The sequence below is a fragment of the Trachinotus anak genome, unplaced genomic scaffold (genome assembly GCF_046630095.1).
Source record: "Trachinotus anak isolate AG129_WGS33_773 ecotype Australia unplaced genomic scaffold, CSIRO_AGI_Tana_v1 ptg000025l, whole genome shotgun sequence".
Lineage (NCBI taxonomy): Eukaryota > Metazoa > Chordata > Actinopteri > Carangiformes > Carangidae > Trachinotus > Trachinotus anak.
The window spans coordinates 9,867,266-9,891,501 of NW_027273876.1; the positions used below are offsets into that span (position 1 = coordinate 9,867,266).

At 40.0% G+C, this 24,236-nt stretch overlaps 1 protein-coding gene across 4 annotated transcripts; it reads right to left on the reverse strand.

Moving 5' to 3' along the window:
• Window positions 1–521: 521 nt before the first annotated feature.
• LOC139608691 (breast cancer type 1 susceptibility protein-like) lies at window positions 522–23,745 on the reverse strand. Of its 4 annotated transcripts, none has more exons than XM_071462666.1 (22): window positions 23,678–23,745; window positions 22,926–23,014; window positions 22,726–22,779; window positions 22,516–22,596; window positions 22,306–22,394; window positions 22,186–22,222; window positions 21,976–22,106; window positions 18,700–21,384; window positions 18,380–18,456; window positions 17,259–17,394; window positions 16,622–16,679; window positions 13,250–13,353; window positions 12,678–12,883; window positions 12,510–12,597; window positions 11,155–11,217; window positions 10,793–10,870; window positions 10,566–10,606; window positions 9,919–10,002; window positions 6,721–6,778; window positions 4,269–4,342; window positions 3,539–3,599; window positions 522–784 (listed from the first exon to the last, which is right to left on the reverse strand). In XM_071462666.1, exons 2-22 carry the CDS (start codon window positions 22,997–22,999, stop codon window positions 690–692), a joined length of 4,374 nt encoding a protein of 1,457 aa, XP_071318767.1. In that variant the 5' UTR covers window positions 23,000–23,014; window positions 23,678–23,745; the 3' UTR covers window positions 522–689. The 4 variants fall into 4 exon arrangements, with proteins under 4 accessions (XP_071318767.1, XP_071318766.1, XP_071318768.1 ...); XM_071462665.1 differs by having other exon boundaries at window positions 23,634–23,741; XM_071462667.1 differs by lacking the exon at window positions 11,155–11,217 and having other exon boundaries at window positions 23,634–23,740.
• Window positions 23,746–24,236: the final 491 nt, after the last annotated feature.

The following is a 24,236-nucleotide window of genomic DNA, read 5'->3' on the forward strand; positions in this document are numbered from 1 at the left end:
TGGACCTGACAGGAGACATCACGTACTGAATAATGTAAATTGTTCTCTCTGAAACCCCCAAGGATGACACTGATCATGATGACAGGGTCAACTTGACTTTAAGTTTCGCATTTATTTAACTTGGCTGCAACAACAAGTTACCTAAGATATATGCTGAACCCCAAAATGTAGTTTTAGATATAAATAATAATAAAGACTGGCATAGAGATTATTATGATGTCCATCTTTGAGTTCACAGTGAGCTAACAGGTTATCTCTCCGTTTCATGTCATGTCTGTGGCATTCAGATCTTTACAAGGTATACTATTAAATTTTATCTGATTTTAAAATGTTTTGTACAGAAGTAAGTGACCAGCAGCTGGGCAATATCAAAGCTTTAACACATTTTTCTTACTTCTCATAAATTATACCACTTCATCAGTATGTGGCTGTGAAATATTTGAAAGTAAACCCTAGGTTTTAAGAATATTGATTAATTAAGAGACAGACTTTTCTGGGAAAGAAGACTCAAGTCAAACATCCTCTGTTGATAAACTTTATATACATCATGCTACAATACACAGACCTTTCATCTTATCAGTGAAAAAGGGGACAGTTTCATTACAGTGTCAGACATTAAAAAAACTGAATTTGTAAAAGACTGAGAAGACAACAGATGGCTGTGGTTATAACGCGCTGGGTTCCTCAGCTCACGTTGAGTAGCTGCTGAAGTTTTGGAGGGTGTAGGTCGCAACTGTATCCAAGAGCCAACCGCGTGTCACAACAGTGGCTTGTCTGGAGAGACCTGGGGGGTGGACAATGCATTAACTACGTCTAAAGATGAAAGAATCATAAGAATGCACAAAAACAACTTTTAAAAAGGACATGATTCTTGTGTTGGTGTGAGGTTGGTGCTCATCAATTTGCAACAAATAGTCTTTGTGCGCTTAAACTGTTTTCAGCAGTTCAGTACTTTCGCTCCCGTGTAACATTGAGAGCTAACAGTTCTGACAGTATGTGCTGACACTTACTGTCTTCCACTCTTACAACTCAAGGAAAAGTCTGCTGTTACTCTGCATATTTCTTATTGTCAACAAACACAATTTCTGACTTCCCTCCTCTGTCAGGGGCTCTCAGCCCGAAGCCAATCATTTCTACTGAAGATGTAAAACTGTCACAAATGATTACTTTCATTTTTAAAAAGGCTAAGTCATTTCCTAAAACAGATGAGTGCTGCTGTTTTTACTCAAATTGGAGTAAATAGTCCATTTATCTGGGGCTATTTTTAGCTGTGTATTAATACATTTGCTTCCCTGTTGAGTATTTATGACACCAGAACGGTGCACTTGGGATTTACTCAAAATCAAAGTAAGTACATGTGAGCCAATTTAACTGTGTGGCTCATGTTTTCCATTGGTTTTAGACAGGGGGTCACAACCGGGGATTAGGGGTCAAGACACAGACCATGTACCACAACATCCCCAGTTCAACTGTGACTGGGAATCTCACGTTCTCCTCATTCCACGCTGTGTCTCTACTGTTGCCGTCTAATTGCTGTCTAAAATAAAAAGTTATGTAAAAACAATGAAGTTCTACGGCACGATGCAATAAGCTTATCAAACTTTGGCTACAAAGACAACATTTGTTCGCACAGTACCAGCTTTTTACTTTAGGTTTGTACGACTGTAATCCTAAAGACATGATTAATGATTATCAATACAGATAGATAAAGATCACTGACAGAGAAACAATTAAAGATATTTGACACTAACATGATAAGTTTTCATTTCAAAATGCAGACTTAACCGACCAATCTGAACACATTTCAAATAAGCAGCATACTCCTTTCAGGGAATAACCTGGACCAACAAGTCCAGAACTCTTGTAAAACACAATCGACACCTATGGAGTGTGGGCACAGACACTCACACGTTTCCATTACATCAGAGGATGGCAGAGAGAAAGAAAGAGATGTGTGTGATTTCAATCAATGGTGCAGAAGAAGAGGATAAAGGGGGATAGAGAACGGGAGGGTGGAGGGGCTGCTCCATTACCTGGGCTATGAGTGCCAGAGGATGTGGAAGAGGAAAAGCTGCATTAAATATGCAGCAGTGCAAATGAGGATGCTAGGAGGAGGGAGGAGGGAGGAGGGGGGACTCAGAGCCACTTGCTCCTTCTCTGTTTCAAACTGTCAGCTGTCCTCGTGCTATAGCAGCCTCTCTCTTCTGTGGCCAACTTGTTTTGACATTTCCCCCCGCTCCAATCTGACATTTTCTCTTCTGCTGCCTAACTTCCTTCACACTCGCTATCCTGGCAAGTCACTCCCCTCGCTCTTGTTGGGAAACTGTCTCATTTTGGCTGGCAGCGTCTGCCATTTCACCGTTCTGTCACCCTCCAACTGGTTCTCACACAGACACAAACGTGCTGAAATCTGCGGACTAATGAACCGACAGGTGCACAGATATACATGCCAGTCAGAACGTCAGGGCTTGTGAGGACCGTCTGTTCACTACAGTGTATTCAGATAAGAAAACTGACATTCAACTATATTTCAATCAGTTGTCAACACAGGAAATTGATGTTACTGATGTTTATTTACTTAATATGTATTAAAAAATACAGTCAATACTAACTTTAATCAAAAACTTTGCCCTTAACAGCCCCTTTAAAAAATTGAGTTATAGCTTCTTCTTCTTTTTTTTTTTTTAAAAATCACATACCCGAAAATTTGGTGAAATGATAATTAATATTGTGGATATAATGACAATGTTTTGGGTTTAACTGTAAAGCTAGCCTAGATCCTAGATCCATTGAAAACATGTTATGTTACAATCACTAATTGTTGTTTCCTCAGACACACTGGAACACACTTAACAGAATTATGCTCAACCACTTTTCTAAATCATAATAATAAATGTTCAAAGTCTATTCTTTTTGAAAAAATAAAAGGTCTTATCAGGCATTAGCAGATACAAGCTAATGAATGCTATGCTTGCTGGCTACCACTGGCTGGTTGTCCGCACCCTTGAACAGCACCATATCCTTAACTGGACAGAATGTGATTGTGTCAGGCTCCTCTTTTTTTTATGTTTCGGGACCCCCTGAGATGCAGATGAGTGGAGTTGCACCAGCCTGAGTGAAAAACTCTTTTTTTTTATATTATTTTTTTGTGCTTTTGCCTTTATTATATTCACAGAGAGAGAGAGATTGGTAAGTTGGGGGGAGAGGGGGTGGGGGGCATGCAGCAACATGCTAGTAAGGACTAAGCCTAAATGGTACGCACTCTACCAGGTGAGCCAACCGAGTGAAACACTTTTGGCATCTTCCTTCAGATGCTTAATTTTAAGGTGGTTGAACAGATTTGATGCATTAGCGCCGGGCTGCAGAATGTTGCCGGACAAAGTTTACAGATACATTTTCCACAAATTCATGATTTAACCAGCTGCTGTCTAATCTCTATCTTTATGAACTCTGTATGCAGGCATATGTGTGTGTGTGTGTGTGTGTGTGTGTGTGTGTGTGTGTGTGTGTGTGTGTGTACAATGGAGCTAAGACTCACTTCTGTATGTGGACGATGATGACTCTGACCCAGGTTGTACAATGACCAGATGATGAGACCTCTGTGTAATAAAGAGACAGAAATTAGGTGTAGTTTGCTATGACGAAATTAGCAATAAGTGGAACATATATACTTACAGCCTACCAAAGTGAAAGTAATTAATATTCTCAGATTTATTATTAGCAACTCAAAGTATCTTGGTTAAAACTTGCTGGTTTAGGGACTGTTGACTGAGCTGTGGTGGTTATTGGATCTAGGGAATTTTATAATGTGACATTTGCTAAACAACACTGCATCAATGTTTCATTTTTAAAAATGAAATTATACCCAGGGGACAGACTTGTTCAGTGACAGGGGAGTTATGCGCTTTACTGAGTGCCGCCTAATCCCTGCAGGTTATAGTTTGCCTACTATGATTGTATTATGAGTCATAGGAATCACGAGTGAATTGGATTCATTAAAACTGAACAATCGTGTACAGGAATGAGGGAAAAACTCGAATCTAATAATAAGAAAAGAGGACCTAGGTGATAGATGTTTTGATTGGTAATTGCTCACACGCCAACTCTCAAATACCACCCATTAAATTTTAAAACAATCATCCCTGCAGTTCAGCATTTTTAAAATGATGCTAACCAACAGGAAGGCGATAACAGTTACTTTTTTTTTTTTATTTTTATTTTTTTTATTATTATTATTTTTTCAAGTGGAAGAGGCTTGACTCTCTTACCTGTTTACTGTCGATGAGAAGTGGATCTTTAATGACAGCTGCTCCACAGAGCTCCACCATCCACCCCATTTCATCTAGCACGCACACACACACACAAACACCAGTGCTGAGTGTTTTTCGGTGGGGGGCTCTGTTTGAAGATTTATAAGCAGTCATACCTTCATTTTATTCTTTCTACTCTCACCCCTTTAAGCCTGAGGGGATACAGAGCAGGCTCATTTCAAACTGAGACTTCCTTTGATCAGAGAGATGGAGAGCAGATCAATATTCCAGTCTCCACTAAAATCAATATGTACATCTCACTTAATCAGTCATCGCACATTTAACTTGGTTGGTGTTCATATTCTGGCATATCATAGCAAACATCTTAAAAAAAAAAAAAAAAAGAAAACTATCAGCTTCTCCTGTTCATTAGCTTTAACGTGCTCAACATGTCGTACACACTGTAGAAAACGTCATCATCTAACATACACAAACTTGAGCAATTCAATAATGGATGAAATCCTCTTAGACTGAGGAAAACAGACTCCATCCAAATGTTTGTGCGATGTAAAAAAAAAAAAAAAAAAGTCTTTAAGCTCCTCACGCGAGCTAACAGATGTCAGCCCATTAGCTAAGCTTCATCGATCCAGCAGTCAGCAGGAGGATGCTGCAGGAGCACTTTAAGAGACCCAGGAAGAAGGAAACCAAAGAACGCTGCCTTGTGGGTTTTTAAGCAACGTGCCCCCTGAGACCTTCACCTATGATCTATCTGTCCATCCGTCCATGCTGGAAGGGTGAAGCGAAGAGGATTTTGTATGCGGGGCAACCAAACTCATCTCCATCTTGAACTTGGAGGTCATTGGCACTTTAAATCATAAGGACCCAAGCTCGAAGCTTGTGCAGAAACTGGGGGGGACCAGCTTATTTACACCAATTTTTAATAGAAGAGAACTGCACAATGGCCACAACTGAAAGCTAATTTCCTCTTTCCTTTCAAAAATAATCTCCAGGCAGCTAACCGACACCATAGCAACCGCTGCGTAATATGACAACACCACGCCATAAGTCCATATTCAATCCACCCACACGTTGGAATCACTTGTCATTGTTCTCTGGCGCTGAAATGACAGAGGTTAAAAAAACAGCCCGGGTTTCAAGCTGTTCTCCCTGTCAGTCAAAACCTGTGTGAGCTACTTTAACTGCCCTTCTTTTTAGTTTCAGCTTTTGCTCTTTATAGTAAGACGTGTGTCTATTGGGGGTGGGGGGTGGGGGGGGGGTACACACACAAAACTGCACAAGTGAGGTTGAGAAAAGTTATTCTTGATTGAGAAAACTGAGCAGTGCAAACAGCAGGATGACAGGTGCGGTAAAGCAACAATACCATGAAAATAACACCATAGGTTTTCAGCAGTCTGTCCTTTGACAGAAAGGAAAGAGTAAAAATCCTTTAGAGATCAGAAACATTATCTAGGTGTTGCCATTCCTGTGGTGTTTCCGTGCTGCATTTCTTAGACAAACACGAAACCAAACAAGAATGAGCTAGAGGGAAAATCACAGTAATCAGAGGTGGCTATAATGTGGATGACAGATATTTTACGATATATATGACAATATCTGAGCCAATCGAGCACTCTCTGCCTTTCACTGCATGGTATAAAGAGTGAAACTTCAGAATTACCTAGATGAAACTTAAATTAAATGATTTTTTCCTTTCTTTTCAATTTGCAAGTTTCTCATCATCTCGTTACAACTCAACAATTCATACCCCGCCCTGTACCTCTCACTGCTGTCACTTACAGAGCTCATCAAATAGCATGAGGTGTGTGCTGGCAGATAATTGAGACAAAGAAAAAAAAACAAAAAAAACTGAAAAACTCATTTCACTGGCTCTCTGCTAAGCGTGTAAAGAAGAACACTGTTTATGTAACCTACACAATAGCTACACATAAATCAGTGAGTAATGCCATGGCATCGCATCACATTTGCAAAGTGCACTGCAGATTTTTAGGAAAAGTAATTCCACTGAATTGTTGTACTGCACTGGTCACGAATTATGCACACAAAGGAATCGAGCAGCATGTTTTGCTTGCTTGCTCAGAATGAGATGAGAGGACTCTCATGACTTGACTTGGCGCTAAAAGTGAAGCTAAATCCAGCCGCCAGTTAGCTTAGCTTAGCTTTGCATGGCATAAAGACTGGATCCCATTCACTTTCCTGCAATGCAAAACAAGTTGCAGGTTATAGCGAGATTCATGCTAGAGCTATTTCTTGGACAGGCGCCCTGACCTGTGTGACACAACCAGCGTAAAATGACTCTTCTCGTCTAAATCGTGGCAATAATGCAAATAAGCACATTTATCCAAACGTCAAACAATTTTTCATGAAATTGTTCAAATTAACTTCTTTGGCCAAATATTTTTGTCTAAATGGAAAAATGGAGGTTGCAAATGTTGTATAGTTGATATTTTACCTGTAGTCATGTCTGTAAAAGGCCCCTGGAAGTAGATCTTGTAGCCCTTCAGGAGCAGCTAAAGAGAAAAAGAAGAGTAAGGATAAAATAATCTACTGTGAGATTTCTGCAAAACTACCTGCAAAAATTCTAAAGAGACCACCTATTCAGTGAATTTAACCTTCGGACAACGTTCAGTGGCACTATTTGAGAACAGCCATTAAAGCTGAGTGTGTTTCTGAACTTTTTCACCTATCTGGAGGGTCACACTGGTAGAGCTGAAACTCTTCATCAAGCGTAACTCCCAATTTAAAACAGGTATACCTCACTTACTGAGTAAAATAAAACCCCAGGACCTTGTTAATTTCTTGCTCCAACTGTGGTACCGTAAATTCAGGAATGAGTCAAACAGAACAGCAAACGGAGCCACTTTCACCAAGGTAATATCACGCTTTACGCACGCAAAGAAAAACGACTTGTCTGACACCAGGGACGTATTGTTTTATTGCATTCGGGGTCAATAAGCTGTCTTCAGCTGGGAATGTAAAATTGTTTCCTTGAACCACAGTCACCCACGAAAAGGAAATGTGCAACTTACAGCACAGTCTCATATACAGTGCGTGATTGGATGGTAGTGTTTGGAAGATAAATGTCCGAGCTGCCGGAGAGAGAAATACTAATTTCTCACACCTCCCTGTCCGTCCATAGCGATCATTAGCCAGAGGTGCTCGGTGAGATGAAAAAGTGTTTCGGTTACAGATTTTTAATTTAGACAACAGCTAATGTCCTTCAGGAGGTATTAGAGTGTGTGATGTGATAACGTCCAAACACACACACACACACACACACACACACACACATATAAATACAGAATTTCTGACTGATTTCCTAAGCATCAACATTCAGGTGAGAGACTCCCTGTCCATTTCATCTGTTTTGTCCCTGGTGCAGGTGACACAAAGTGAATATGAACGGGACAATCTGTCTGGCTTCATCAAAGTGCCAGTGCAGTGTTGAGGCCACTTAAATAAGCCTGAAATTACTAGCTAATTCAATTAGCGGGGGTTCTTCAAAGGCAGTGATACGGCCAACATGACATCTAGCCATTTCTAATTTTCCCCCTCAGTGGCAACAGAACCGGCCCTGCTGGCCACACACCAGGGGGAAAATTACAATTAGCTTTCTACAACAAGGTCTGAGCTAAGAGGCTGGTGCAAGAGCAGGAAACAGGTTCAAGCCCTTCCTTATTCAAATTTACTACCTTAGCTTCTTCCTTTGTCATCCACCTCCTTCCCTTCCTCTCTTCAGAGTGCCCCCCACCCTTCCTCCTTCCTTAAATACTCCCTTCCTTACTTCCATATTTGTTTCCTTTGTCCTTTCTTATCTATCTTCTTCACTCTTTCCCTCCTTCATTTTTTCCTTCCTCCCTTACCTCCTTCATTTTTTCTATTCTTCCTTCCTTACTGAGTTACTTCCTTCTTTCTTTCTTTCCTTCCTTCTTTCCTAACTTCCTTTCTTCCCTCCAAAGTTACTTCCTTCCTTACTCCCTCATGTCCTTAGTAACTTCATTTGTTCCTTTCTACCTTCCTCCCTTCCTCCCTTCCTTCCTTCCTTATTAATTTCTGTCCCTTCCTAAAAGATATTTGTGTTAAAAATTAACTGATGTCAATGGTAAATAAGAAAAATAGAAAAATAATGTCAGTCATCCTGATAAAGACCTTTGTGGACCAAGGAGTCAATAAAAAAGAAGAGCAAATAGCTTTAATACTTTTATATGGTAAGAGAGAGGTGCCTCTTCACGCTGCACTGTATGTACACTGCTTTCATTTTGCTTCACCAACTGTTAAATTACTTTTTAATGGCAGCATCCTTGTTGTCTAGTGGTTGTCTGAGTCAAATTGGTGCAAGTCATTCCCCTCATTCTCTCCATATTTCCATCTCTCTCTATTGTGCTATTTGATAAAGGCCCAAAATACCCAAAAATATCATTAAACTTATAATGAAACTGCTCTTTTGAACGTTCATTTCTAATTGGCTCAGATTTTGATATGGCTACATGACAAGTGTTTGTGTAGTTGCAGCAGTGTTTTAGTATTGTGTTTTAGAATGGGTTAGGTATAGAGGGGACAGCTCGGTTTTTCTGGTCCTGTTTGAAGGAAGGATGTTGCTGCTATCAGCCATCTCTTCAGATACACCTAGCCCGGCAATGATATCTCACAATTCTAAGTTGTCTTGACTTGTTATGGTTGAGCCACATCAAGTATCGGACTGGCACAGACACTGTTACAACTTGGCAGTTGTTTCACTGACTGTCTTTATCTCTCCCAGCGAGGGACTGCAAACGATAAGGAGCTAGTAGCTAAATCCGCAACAATGCTGTTATAAATGCTTGAGAATAATGTGTAAGTACAAGGTCCCTGACTTTTTTAAAAAATTATTTCTAAACATACAAATGTTTTCTTGTAGTCTGGAGAAGCCTATGCTACTAGACTGGTTTAGTACTTATCATATTGAACTTGCTGAGTATTGAGTTGATGTTTCCTGACTGAGCCTTTTGATGAAGTCCAACGTGGAGTGCAACATTTTCTGCTTTTGTATATTTGTTACTGTGTTATTGTCTAAGCTTTTCTCACTGGTCTGAAGTCGGTGGGTCTTTCTGGGGAAAGGTGACCTCATGTTCTTTGGTACGATCAGAGTTTAGAAAAATGTGAGTCAAACCAGATGTGGGGCTGTTTGCTAATGTTTCCAGGCTACTATCAATCAAAGCTGATTAGATCACACCCAAACAGTCGTGATGAAGTAAATCAGGAGTTTCTGAGTGTCAAACTTAAAAAATAATACTTAATACTGAGGATCATTTTTTTCTGATGTTAAACTTTGATAATTTAGTCAGGAATATTTTATATCACAGAGAAAATCAAACATTTTCAGAGGGTTCTATCTGTAGCTGAACTTGCCTACCCTGCAAAAACGAAACACAATCCATAATTTTTTCATTATTCTTTTAAACACATAAACCTCCCAAACCTGCATTCTGAAAAAAATGAGATTAATGTTCAAGTATCAACTCCTGTATAAATGAAAACTACAAATAAAACATGAAAGCTTCAGGAGAAAGAGTAATATAACACTACAGTTACATTCCCCTGGGAGATGACATCCCCGACTTTAGTTTTCATCAAACAAACGCTGTATAGTAGTTATATGTGAAGGACTCACATTATTGTCTTCAGTGGTGCGAGCTCTTGAAGGGCCCTGGTGGTTGGGTCCATTCACCACATCACCTCTCACTTCAAAGAGACTCTGTTGGACAACAAATGAAACTGAATCAGATCATGAATCTCCATCACAATGTTAAAACAACTTTCCTATCACCATTAACTTTTACATAAGCGGAGCAATAATCCACTCTCATCTGCTACAGGGACTGATTGTAAACTGACGGACAGCTAATATTCATTTCATTTATTCTAAGAGTAAAATACCCTCCAACAACAACTCTGGACATTCTTCAGTTTGACAGTCTTCATCTTATAATTGCATGGGGGCCTTTTTTTTTTTTTTTTTTTTTTTTTTTTACATACACCATATAATGCATAAAAATGCTAAAAGTTTGCCAGGACGACAGGGAAATAGTTTTAAATTAATGGCAATACTAAACTAAGCTTGGCAAAGGATTATACTTGCATAGCAAAGAAGCAGATGCAGGGATTGCTAAAGCAAATGGATGACAAATAATTTATGAGGTATCACAATGAACCTCATGGAGAGATTCATCATGCGGCATTAATTCAGCATCAAGACATACAGAGATGTAACAGGAAATCACCGGCGCACAAATTCAAGGCGCACACAGGCGAGCATACCTCATCTAAGAGTGTCTTTTGTTTGAAGCACTCTGAAATCCCTGCGGAGAGGAAGTAAGAACAAAAACTTATGAGCGTATTGTCAGATGCACAACATTCTGGTGTCTATTGTATTATGTATTGCTCTTTTTATTCCAGCCGATCCCTCCATCATCATGCTGTTTTGTATTAAGACTAACTGTTTTTTACTCATCAGTGGCAGAGCTCAACATTAAAGTGAGACTTACACTGGAAGCTCACCACCCACTTCCTGCCTGCAATTCCAAGGAAGTACTTCAGCGTGCGCTCACATACCAGCTGTTCATCTGACAGAGACAGGAAAACAAACAGAGATCGTGTGAAACACACACACAGACACACACAGACTTTGATGGTTCCAAGGAGACATAATTTGGATAAACTGACCACATACTTGAAATCGAAATGGCTACTTTCTCGCTTGAACTTAGTCTGATGGGCAAAAGCATTTGTAATTGCTGCTTATTCAAACTTAACCCATCACTTTCCCGAGTGTCCTCAAACACTTCCGGTGCAGCAATTCTGTTTGACCGTGTTTTACCTATTTTGTACGTGTTTTGGTGTTTCTTACATTTCTGGATTTGGAGCACGTTTGCCTCAATGTTTGTGCTTTCTCTCTTGTATGTGCTTTGTCCTTTGGGAGAAAATCAAACAAAGTTTATTCTGGTTACTTGAAGCAAGATATTCTACATTCTTCTTCCCTGGTGTTTGAGAACAGCTCACATGAAGATGATAAGGATCTATATTAGCTGAGACTGTGACTGGACTTCATGTGCCATAAATCGCAACATTGATGGCACATATACAATGAAGGAAGTGAGGTATCCTCATGATGATGAGGTTAAGTGGTATTGTTCAGCATTTGGATTCATACATGTGGTCTGGGTCCCTCTCCAGATGAATCTTAGGGGTCATAAGATGATTAATGGGATAGGAGAAAATAAAAATGTCCTTTCACAAAGTTATATTTACTTTCCTCTAATACTTCTTATTAAATTCTGTGCAGATTTATCTTTTCAGGCCTCCAAGGAAAAACTACTTTTTTAAAGAGATATAATAATATGATATTGAACCTGTAACATCAGGTCACAAGCAGGTATCGCTTGTTTTTAAGTGGAAATAGCCAAAAAAAAGAGTTTGAATAAAAGCATTTCCGACAGCCAAAATGAATGAATAGTTCTTTTAAACCGCACCAAATAGTTTTGGAACGAGCAAAGCCTAAAACGTTGAATAGCTTCACAAACACAAATCATAGTTGATCAGCAGGATCAAGGGTTATTCTTCCTTCAAGAAATATTGTAATTATCCATTCATTTGTATTCCAGGCAACGATGCCTCAAACATAATTTCATTTCAAATCATTTAAAATGATTTTCTGCGAAAGGTTAAAATGTGACACCTCGTGCTCCTTCTCAACCTTTAACCACAAAGACCAAGAGGCCTCCTCTCTCCATTTTTTGGTTGCCTGGGAAACAAGCTGCCATTAAAAAAAAAAGGCTTCTTAAACAGTGACAGTTAATAAGGTGCTTTGGAGACAGCGAGCTTTGAAATTAAAAATAATCTATCAGAGAGAGTAATTAGCAACAAGTGGATGAATGGAGGAGAGAGTGTGTGGGTGAGAGAGAAACAGAGAGCTTATCTCTAAGGAGCGTTTCAAACAACGCAAAAAACAAGCTGGAAGTACATGTAGAAAGAAAATGTACTTCTGGAAATGCAAATGTTATTGCTTGAGAAAGTATTTAAAAGAGAAACTAGAGAGATCTAAAGCGCAGCTTTAAAAGCAGATTTAATTGCTTTACTGTGTATCAAGAAAATTTTGAAGTCCAGTGGATCAATTCATCAATTCAAAAACACTTTTAACAGCTGCAGTGTCTAAATGAACACTGCTGGTATACACTCACACTGCCTGCATGTAGGCAGACTTACCAGTGCGCATTATGATATGGGTCACCTCTGGTGTCACCTGGGAAACCACACTGGCCCCAACTCGCTTGGCAAACTTCTTCACCATTACCTGCGAACAACAACATCTGATTGGTTAATGTATCCTACGATGGAAAGTGCTAAATGAACAAATTCATTGATATCTGAAACCTGTTCACTGGGCCCCAATCCAGACGACACTAGCACCAGTTTAGCTTTACTTTTGTCTCTGGGGGGTGTGTTGTTTTCTTTGTCTTCATGCCCATCTGGAGGTGAACTGCATTTCTTTAGTGTTTTGGCAGCTGAACTTGAACCGGGTGTCGCGGAGGCTTCAGTGCCTTTTACAATCAGCCCCGTGTGTGTGGAGTGCTGCATTGCTGCAAAGACAGAAACAAAAAACACACAATCACAAAAACAAAAAACAAACGGAGTCATCAGACCCAACTCTATTTAAAAACATGCAAACATAACCCAGACACCAAACAAGAAGATGCACTTGATAAAATACTCAAAGTATAGTATATAGTAGCTGGCATACTAAACAGTGAACAGCTACTATCCCCAAGAGAGAGTTTTCCAGACACCATCTCCCTGTGTATATTTGGAGAAACATAACGCGTGAGTGTGGAGTTATGAAGAAAAGACAGATTGTGATTCTTCCTGCTAATGTGCTACTGACTGTTAGAAATGCATTTAGGCTTCCAAAGAGAAACACATTTACAACACCACACCAGTAGCCTTACTTCTCTCTGTAATACTGCCATGCTTTGACACACTGGGCTGCGTGACCCCTCTGCCATCAGATGCTCTTGTGCCGAGCTCTCGCTCTGCTTCTGGGACATCTTTCCTGCAAAAGAGACATTTATATTAACCTTTGTTAAACAATGAAGTAAAAGAGCCAGTACGGTGTTGACTGTGGATACAGTTTCCAAAATGACTGCAGGGATCTTCTGCACTGACGTGCAAGATGAGAATACTGATTCACTTCAGATCATTTCTGTGTTTGGATGTGCAGGTGGACCTTTGCTCTTAAGGGCTGGTCTGAGAATCGAACTTCAATATTTTGCTCATGCTGGAGATGAAGGAAGCCTGACCAAATCCTGTTAGGACACTCTTCTCTTTTTTTTAAAGGATTTTATACAGATCAATACAAAACACTGCTAGAACCCAAGAAACAAAGGGGTGTAGGTTACTTAGCAGTGAGCTATTCAGCTGTAACATATATCTACACTGACTTGGCTATACTAATTCGAGTAAAGGTTTATTCCAAGGTACATTGTATGAGGACAGTGACACACAAAATGTGAAATAAAACCATTGCTGAACAGCTCAAATGTTGACTCTCAGCTTTAATGTGAGGGTAGAGCTGAGAGATTAAAAAAAAAAAAAAAGAAAAAGAAAAAAGAAAAGCTATTATTTTGGCAGATTTTGCAATTGCGATATGAGTCATGATTCCAGCGGAAAGAAATATAAAAATTATGATGATGTGATTTTCGTTCGAGCCTTTTACTTAACAAAAATCACATCATCATCTAACCCATTACGTCTGCAAAATATCATTTGCAGCATCTGGATTTCACTGTAGCACCACAACATTTTTTTTATGGTATGTTGTGACACATTTTACTGACTTGGATCTTGCTCATGACCATATTAAAGTTTGGGGGTGGAGGGTGGATGCAGACATCCACATCAGATGAGTATTGCAGCCATTTGTATAAAGTCTCTCTGGTTTCAGTGGACAGAAAGTAACTGGACAAGTTAGCAGACACTTAAGTTGAGTTATCTAATATAGAATTCAGTTGCCAAACATTAACGTTAATGATCCAGATTATCAGCAGAGCATCTTCCCTGGTGATGCTCTGATAGGCCTAAACCGCAGCCATTCGCACTTGTTGCTCGTTTCAGGGTCTTTCTGCCTTCAGCTTGGTCTTCAGCAAGTGAAATACAGTAGAGGGGAGGCCATTGTGATTCACTTACAAGAACATTTCACTGTTAGGCCATTTAAAAAAACATATCCGGGGCTGTCTCGTCTGTATGTTTATGGTGATTCTTCTGCTGCATTGTCCTAAAATAAGACGACTGTGTTCCCCTACAGCTGAATGACAGCAATTGAAATGTACTGCCTCTGTTTCGTTTCATTTCAAATATGCTAATGTAGAGTCAAAACAATAAAAAGCACATCAGTGTCTGACTGAATACTCTCTGCGCTGTGCAGTTAGGTTGGAAAGTGCAAATGTTTGTTCAGAGCTCAGTATCGACAGAAACTAAATATCTAGTTACTCGTGTCCCTTGTTATCAGTAGATTACAAGCTACTTTACCACTCATATGAATTAACTACTGGACGTCTTTGGGTTCATTTTTTCACTCAAAGGCTCAAATAATACAGACAACTGGCAGCGTGCCTTCATTTAAATTACCTGAACCAAAGTGATAACGGCTCATTGAAAACTTGTTATATAATCCAGTGCCAACTATTCTTTCCAATTTCACCACTAGGCTCATGGAATGTGTGCTTTTTAATTTGGAACTTGTATAGCTAAACTCCTCCGTGTTTTCATCTGCCGTCTCTCTCTCTCTCTCGCCTGGAGGACAGCACTTAGAACCCTGCGAGGCAAGAGGTTGGGGGGTGGGTAGTCAAGCGGGAGAGATAAATTACTGTGGCAACACAAGTTTCCCTCTAAGTGCTCTAAATGACATATAAGATGCAGTCAGTAATGACTTTTTTATTCTCCCCAGTATAAGCAGATTCTGGGTTCATTAGTGAGATTATCCGCCTGTCCTCTTGAGATGCATCACCCTCTGAGAACAAGACTAGCAAAACACACACACACACATACACACACATCGACACTCGCTAACTTTCTCCATCAGTTACAGACTGAAAGAGACCAATTACATGCCACTTGCTCCACTTATTATTCTCCTTAATATGGCTGTATTGAAATATAGCTCCATTTAAAATGTATTAACAATGTATACAACCCATGAGGAGAGAAATGCAACTCACTGAGGCAGATATTATCAAGTTTGACTTTAAGGATTGTCACATGGCTTGAGGCCAACATCGAGCAAGCTGATTGGTTAACTGACCTACTGAGAAAAAAATAAAAACTGGAAGTGTTCTGTGTTTTGCAGGGTCACTGGTCCACTCACCTCTGTTTTTAAATTTAGTTTGAAAACTGCCTGTTTCTTAAAAGAACAGCTTCGTGATTATTCACTGGCAGAGAGTCAATGAGAAGGTAAACCCCACTCTAATATCTGACCAATAAGTATGTAGTCAGCAGCTAGTTAGCGCAGCAGAAAGACTGGAAATTAAATTACCTCTGACATCTTCAAAAAACTACAAACAAAAGCAACAGGAATATGTGACTATTTTGTGGCTGGGAGCAGTGTCTTCCTGAAGTCTGTGCTAAACGTTTCCAGACAGACATGAGAGTTACACAATTTTCTCATCAAACTCTCATTTTCTCCCGAAATGTTGAACTATTTCTTTAAAGCTACATGCATTTGGTAGGCGCTGAATTTCCAAACATGCAAAACTGATGCTCATGATAGGACCAGAAAGATCAAAAAGTCGCATGTTGACAAATCTCCCTATCGTTTTCAAGTACGGTATTATCAAAGAGATGACTACAACCTCAGGAATGTCCTGTCCTGCAGGAATGAAAACAGTTATCACACAGAACTGGTTTCTAACTGTCCAGTTCCTGAGAATCATTTAGCTGTGATATTATCAGCTGCTTGAATCATTTCCTGCATGCCGCCAACGATGACTTCACGTTGAGAGGCGAGCTTTCATGTCTTCATGTTAGACAGGAGCTAAAGAGGCATTTATTTGTGGTTTGATTGTGGTTTCTACATGACGCCTGTTGTCTTCAGTGAGACAGTTTATATTTTCTGCAACAGAGATTAGGCAACAAAGCTAAACTAAAGCACGCACACTTGCTACCGTACTTTTTCTCGCTGAAAATATTGTCTGTCGATAATGTTTTTTTTATTTATTTTTAACTATTTTTTAGTGTTTTATCAGCTACTCAAAATGTTTTCGTAGTCAAATGATTCTTTCCTTCAGAATATGAGTAGTACTAAAAGTCTCTCATGCTTTACTTACTGCTCTGACTCTTGGCCTGCGTCCTGGTGACACAGGAGGGGTCTGTGAGTGTCCGGGCCTGGAGACACAAAGTAAAGATCATATTTAGGTCAGGTTTCAATGTTTGCACAAAGCTAATCAACAAGTTTAACTAAAATCAAATTGTAAAATCAAGGTTAAAAATCCAGTATATTTGCTTTGATAAGCATTTCTTATTAAATTTGAACAATGGGTAAAAGCTCATATTTAATACCATTAATGCCACATTGTATTTCAGTCTTGAATTGTGGCATTAAAAAAAAATTGGGTTGCAACTAATAATTATTTCCATTATCAATTCACCTTCAGATTATTTGCTCAGTTCATTGATAAATTGTTTTGTACAATCATTGTCAGAAAACACTGAATAAAAATGCTCATCACAATTTCCTAAAGCCCAAGCTGACGTCTGCTTTTTTTGTCCGACCAACAGTTCAAAATCCAAATAAGTTAAGTTTAATATCACAGAAAACTAATGACATAAGCTTTTATTTACATTTTTGGGGCTGGATCCAATGAATTTTTGGCATTCTGCTTAAAAACTACAATCAAATAATCATCAGTTGATCGATCGATTTATCATTTCAGCTGAAACATCCTCCATTTGTTATCTGTTCACCTGTGGTTTTGCTGCTTTGATTTGTTCCTGAGGGAACTTCTTTTGCAGGACTGCGCTCCTTCTCCTGGAGCACCTCTGACACCAGAGCCATCAATTTCTCCAGCCTCACCAGCTCCTTCTTCATTTCTATCTTTTGCTTACAGAGGAGAAAACAAAGTAAAGTAGAACAGCTCATAATTACAAATGAGTCATGCACTTAAATAAAATACATGAGGTGCAGGGGGCGGCGAGTAGAGAGGAAATGCTGCAATGCAACATCTGCTACACAAAATAAGTGGACATGTAGTGGCTTCACATCTCATGTCTTGCACTGATGTATGAATACAATAACAACTGTCAGCGAGGAGGGACCCGCATCCAGCCAGTTAGTCATTATTAGAAAAGGGAACGGGTGCTTTTTTGGCCAGACAGCTCAGAAAGCGAGAAGATAATTATATACCAAAGCTCTATATAATATTTCATAAGATAATAGAGGGAGTTCAGAAAGCCAGAGAGAGATGTGACAACAGCTTCTTCTCAGCTGGAGCTGCTTTGGAAGAATAGAGTCAAAGAATTTGCCTGAGTTTACGCCACAGCGTGTACTGATTATGTATACAGACACACAGCACAATAATACCGACGCTGTGTATTCTCAGATGTGTGTAATCCTGCTCCCTTTCTAAACCCTAGGGCATGAAACTTTAACTCCCAGTCAAATACAGTCGACAGATAAAAGTGAGAGCGCTGGAAGATGGATGAGGTAGAAAACAAGAATCATCTCCGAGGCGGCATTTCCTCTAACGTAAATGAAATGCAATTTAGAAAGCTGCTGAGGGGGACATTTTTTACTGAGCGAGGTAGTCTGTCATCCAGGAGCTGACAGTTTTCTGGTTCAGGAAAATGTGGTGGTTGCCCTCTATGGGGCGTAACGTGACAGTGCATCACTGGGAGCACCATGCAAATACAGAATGCTGAACAAGCAGAGAGACAGAGCCCGAATTTTGTTTGAATTAATGGAAAATCTCACTTTGACAAGGATCAGCGGTTGTTTGAACCTTGAATGAGGTGTTATTCTTCAAAACTGAGGATGCATTTGTGCAGCTACAACCGGAGAAAGTAATTGAGAACACAATTATATTTACCTGAGTAACAAGGACTTCACTTGACAATTGTGATGACTCCATGGAAACACCGGTGTCGTGTACTGGGACCTGATCACCTGCAGAAAGAATTAAACTGCTTTGTGTCTGAATGTTTGAGAGATTTGTTTGTTTTTTTTCTCCTCACATCCCAAAGAGACAGAGATTCTTATGGTAGGAGACAGAGCACACACATATTTTGCAGATTATTAACAAAGAGAAGATTTATTGTATTGCAGGCTGCTCCCCTGGAACAAACCTAAAAATGAAGCCTCAGTAAAAAAAAACAACAACAAAAAAAAAAAAACCAACTCTCTACTTACATTCATCTGGCGTGCCAAACAAGTCCACAGACGCTTGGCTGGAAGGAACACAGTCGGGGCTGGGGCATGCAGGTGGACGGCTCAACTGTTCTGCTGCATCAGCTGTAACACACGCAGCCTCACAACCAATCGCTTCATTGGAGTCTCCCTGATCCTGGGTCGCAGCAGCCAGAGGAGCTGACTTTCCGAAGATTTGAGCCAAAGACGGTAATTCCTCTTTGGATCCGCTGCAGTCGGACTCGGGTGAAGAATCCAGCCTCTGAGCCCTTCTCTTCCTCCTCGGGTTGCTCTTGATGGAGGAGTGTGCGCTGAGCTCTGCGCTTCCATTGCTGTTTGGCTTCGTTTCGTAGACCATTTGGACAACCGGTGTTACCAGGCCATCAGGAGTTAGAGAGGACTCTGCAACTAAGATGTGGTCTGCTGTGTTGACTGAATGTTTTGCAGAAGTGCTGTCTCCTGTCTCCTTCCATTTACCAGCATCCCTCATCGTACAATCAAGCTCACTGTCTGAGAGCTGAGAGCACTTTGAGGCTTCGTTTAGCTCCTCAGCTTCAACAGCTGTGAAGCGGAGCCCTGAATCCACCAGTTGAGGGACAACTGAAAGATGAGGACTTTCCATTTCACGTTTTGACACTTTGTTGGGACTCAGGGTACTGGAAGGAGAGTTACCAGCAGCACCGTCCTGACCTGAACTACTGGTGTCAGGGATCAAGGCTTCGACCACCGCTTGGTTTGGTTTCTCAGCAACTGTTTTTCTTGCTAGGGTGGGTGAGTTAGAAGGGGAGATCAAATCACTACACGATGAGTTTTCACTGTCTCCTGATGCCTCCTGGTCGGTGATCTCAGATGTCTGTTTTTTTGCCGAGTCAACACCAGAACAAACAGGATCATTTTCCTCTGCTTCAGCACCCTGGGTGTCTCCTTGGTCCACGCTGCGGCTTCTTTTCACGTTGGGACCGCCAAGATGGAACGATTTCCTCTTCGTGGCTTTGAAGCTCCTGAGCAGTTGCTCTGTGTCCAGCTCGCTGTCGTTCCTGTCCTCCTCATTTTCTGTTATAGCGCATTTAGTCTCGCAAGTCGATGTTTCCAACTGAATATTTTTTGGGAACCGATTCTCACTTTCAAGTGTAGGATCCACCACAGTTGCTTCAGTTGGACTCGTAGAACTTGGGACCACTGGGACATAACAAGCAGTACCGGCTTCAGACAGAGGTCCAGCATTCGGCACTTCAGGGATGGACTCTTTCACATCTTCGTTTGGTGTCAGATAAGATGTTCTCTCACCAGACTCCATGTTTTCAATTCCTCCTAAATCTTGATCATAAATACATCCATTTCTTTTAGCCACCTTGGTCATGTTTCCACTCTTAGGTGATGCCGTTTTATCCAGTCTTCCACCTTTAACTTCCTCTGGTTGCTTTGGAGCATCGCTGTCTCTTTCAGCCGCACTGGTTTTCAAGTTTGCCTTTTTGTGACCCTCCTGGACTTCCTCAGCAAAGAGTTGGAGCCTTCTGCTTCTCCTGGCACTCCTCAAGATAGGGGTGGCTTGGTCCTCACTGCTAGGATAGTTCTCAATTTGTACTTGAACTTCTTCTGATCTCAGTCTGGTCGTTGGACTGGTTTCTCCATTTTGAACTCCAACCAGAACGAGAGGCTCCGGCACTCGAGCAGGCTTGCCTTTCTCTGACCTTGTGTTTTTACCTTTCCTCTTGTCAGTTTTCTTTTGCTCAGTAATTTCTGACTTTGCCTCAGCTTGCTCCTGCAAATCACTGTCAACCTGCTGCAGAGCGCTACGCAGCCTTTTCTTTGACTTTCTGTCAGGTTGCTGTTGTTCAATAGGAGACACAGGAGAGGGAACCACATCAGTGCCTTTATTTTTGTCACTTTCTGGCAAGTCGTTCAACTCTTCCCCATATTTGTCTACATCATTTTCCTCCATGACCTCCATTTGTTCCGCTTCTTTAAAAATGTCACTGCTGTTGTCATTTACTTCTGTTGACTGTTGCTCTTCCTCCAAGCTGCTTTCATTTTTATCTTCTGAGCCTGTTCTCTGTTTTCTAGTAGTCGGTGGCTCGACAAAAGCACGAAGTGGAAGAGAGGTGTTCCTGTTCCCTCTTCTCCCTCGTTTGTAGACGGCTCCGAACACCTGCTCTTCAAGGGCTTTGGCACGATCTTCTCTCTTAGGATTCACGTCACTAATGTGTTGCTTGACATCTATTGTTGAAGCGGAAGAACAGCTGTCTGAGTCATCGGCGTCTTCGTCTGGTTTTTCTAACTCGAGACTTCCTTCAGTTGGAACTTTCATTAACCACTCGGCAACTTTCTCTAGACTTTTCTTCTGTTTCTCATCAAGAACCTTGTCTGGCTCCAAATCCTTTTTCTGCTTCTTCCGTGAGGACTTTCTTAAAGGCTGATGTTCGATCTTGTCTGGAATCACTAATGGATGAAGGGAGGCGCTCTCTAATTTGCTAAATCTCATTTTGCCTCTAGTTTTGTGTGTTGATGTCACCTTCTCCACAACCTCTGACATTTCTGTTTCTATTGGTTCTAAGTTATCTGTAGAGCTGTGTGTTTTCTTGTCAGAAGCTGGTGGGGCGTCACCAAGGCCACTGTCCAGGCCTTCATGCTCTGTTGTCAGAGGAGTTGAGTCTTCAAGTCCCATGAGTCTTGCAAATCCATTCTGGGCTAAAAAAAAAAAATGGGATGAGTAAATCAATAAATAATTAACCTTTTGGAAGACAACACACTTTCAAAATAAGATGAATAATGATCTAGCATCACTTGTTCTTGTTTCACCTACTTCTCAAAAAGTGGTTAAAATTTACATATACATGAAATGCATGCCTTGGTTGCTGAGGTGAAGAGGGAGGTTTTCTCGCCTTTGTTTAAGAATCTTGAGCAGGATAGAATAATTTATAAAATATATGTAATCAAATTATTAACCACAGAGTTCAAGTTTCATGTTCTGGAGTGCAGAGCCAACATGACAAAACATGTGCCATTATCTAAATATTTCATGACAGCACTTTATCCTTATGTAAGAAAACAATAACATCACCAGAGCAGCTCCTATTTAGTTATGTCATGCATCCATTTCAGATGGTGTTTCAGCTGTATCTACGCACTAATAGAGGCAGGGGACCTTTTTTCTGGATAGTTAATAGAACTGAAATCCCTCCATTATTTTAAAAAGGTATAAAATACCTTATAACTAGAGCTAATGTTGTTGATTTGAGGTAATAAGACAAACGGTTATATAAGAGCTCAAGATTTTACCTGCTATAGTTGAAGAGTGCGACCTGGGAAGATCATCAATGTCTGCATTTTCCACGTTGTCGAGGTCAGTGACCGGTGTATCTCCAGATGACACATTTTGAGGATGTTTGGAAGCTTCAGCAGCTGTAACACTGGGTCGAAGAAAATACACGATTACATCATGGTTATGTTAAATTACATACTTTAATCTTAATGGTTTTAATTTCTTACCCTGGTTGTTTTTCTTGTAGGGTCATTCCGGTGAAGTCTGAAAAGGAAAAGTAATTTTATCATGTGATGTAATGCAAGTCAATTCCATAGGGTTTAAGTTGCAGTGCAATGCAGTCTTACAGTTTGTGCCGGTGTCATGTTCATATGCTTGTATCATTTCCTGCAATCCTGCAACAAGTCTTTGAAACCCTGGGCTCTCCTGCAAGCTCCTGTATAATAAAAAGAAACACACACACACATGTTACGATATAACGATTATATTACAATTAACAATGAGATTTCAATGTTTCTAGTTAATGTGACACTGTCATCTTACTAATTTTGTCCAACCTTTTGGTTATCTTGGTTTTACACACTGGACAGTTGGCCCTGTTCTGTTTAGAGTTGTCCAAAAGTTTCATTATACAAAACCTGGTGGAACAAAACACAAATATATCATTTCAGAGTCCATGTCAAAAGAAATAAATGAATAGAATTAGAATTTAATTAACAAAACATTTTTCAGTTATTTGAGTGAAGAGGATATCAGATGTTCCTTACTTGCAAAACTGATGGTCACACTTTGTAGACAGTGGTGTTGTCATTAAATCCAAGCTACATGTGAAAGAAAGTATGAAGTAAGTTCAGAGCATGATGGTTCTTCCAAGTAACAACAACATCTAGTAATAATATTCTAAAAAAATAATATAGATCAAGCAGATCTTTATTATTTAACAAATCTTGTTCTCAGTGACACTCACCATATGGGACACTGCAGAGTTTCCCAAAGGACTGATATCCCCTTTTTCACATCTGTGGCCTTTGGCGTTTTCATGGTGATTTTTAAAAACTACAAATGAGAAATCAGAGCACACACAGAGGCTGTAAAGAAGCGTGTCACTGGTACAATTGGTATATGTTGCTAACACTTATTTATTAACATATATATTGATATTGACATGGTTATATAATTTCTTACTGATCACCCACACCGCTGCTTTGAAATGTCCTAGTGTTGGTTATTTTATTTTTATTAATGTCAATGCACTATTTATAAAGTTTCTAAAGATGCTTCGTCAATGCAACAGCCTAGTGGGGGGGGAGGGGGGGTTGTAAGTTTCTGTGGTAAACTAAAAAATGCTAGCTGCGCCCACTGAGATATTAAATCATCATAACGTTACAAACAGCAGAAAGCGATGAGGCGAGATCAGGCAGAAAATGGCACATTGTGGTGTGATATTTTAAGTTTAATTAATGCGCACACCCAGTGTCCGCTAGATTAAGGTAGCATTAGGTGAAGGTAAACATCAGGCCGCTTAGCTGCCATGATTTGTTATGGGAGGTACCACAACTAGTTAGCAACGCTGCCTTTCCTCTCTCCGAGCCTGAGGCAGTGGACGCGAACGCACCGAAAGACCGACGTGTGAATACGAAGGGAAAGAATAGGGAATAAATATTTCCAAAATTACCTTGTTTTCTGACAGTTTAAAGTTATCAACACAGGACTCATCACCTTCAGTTTTCCCGCAACTATCGTCTTCTTCTGCTTCTGGTTGACGGCGTTTGGCAGATGATGTTGCAGCGCCACCTACTGGTCCGGGTATTTTATTATTATTATTTATTTATTTATTTATTTTTTTGCCTTGAAGTATAAAGTTGAATGTAAGCTGGAACCATACTACATTATTACCTATATGCAATATTACCGTATTCTTTTCTATGTTTATCCCCGATATGTTTCATAGTGTGTGTACATTACAGCATTTATTGTATGACACTGTACATATATGTAGAGATTTGTCTTATTTCAATCTCTTTGTTATTTATTTCATTAAATAGTTCTTTATCTTTTTTATTTCTTTATTTATTTTTTACCTCTAATGGAAGTCAAAATGTTCAGCTGTATGTCTACTATGGGCAAGTATTAAATACAGTATTGGACAATGTGTCTTAACATCAAATCCTGTGATCCATCAGTTTCTGTGGCTTGATTGGGGATTTCAGCTACTGTAAATGGTTTTGTCATAACTATTTTGATAGGTGTCACAAGAAATGGTGCCCACACAGTATAA

What these genes read in the sequence shown, in the direction of transcription:
- LOC139608691 (XM_071462666.1), bottom strand. Translation starts at nt 22,999, where the DNA reads ATGAAAACGCCAAAGGCCACAGATGTGAAAAAGGGGATATCAGTCCTT. An exon ending in GTTTGGCACGCCAGATGAAT is followed by an intron (nt 18,457 to 18,699) that starts GTAAGTAGAGAG and finishes TTCTTTCTGCAG; the next exon opens with GTGATCAGGTCCCAGTACAC. An exon ending in GTGGGTGGTGAGCTTCCAGT is followed by an intron (nt 10,607 to 10,792) that starts GTAAGTCTCACT and finishes TCCTCTCCGCAG; the next exon opens with GGATTTCAGAGTGCTTCAAA.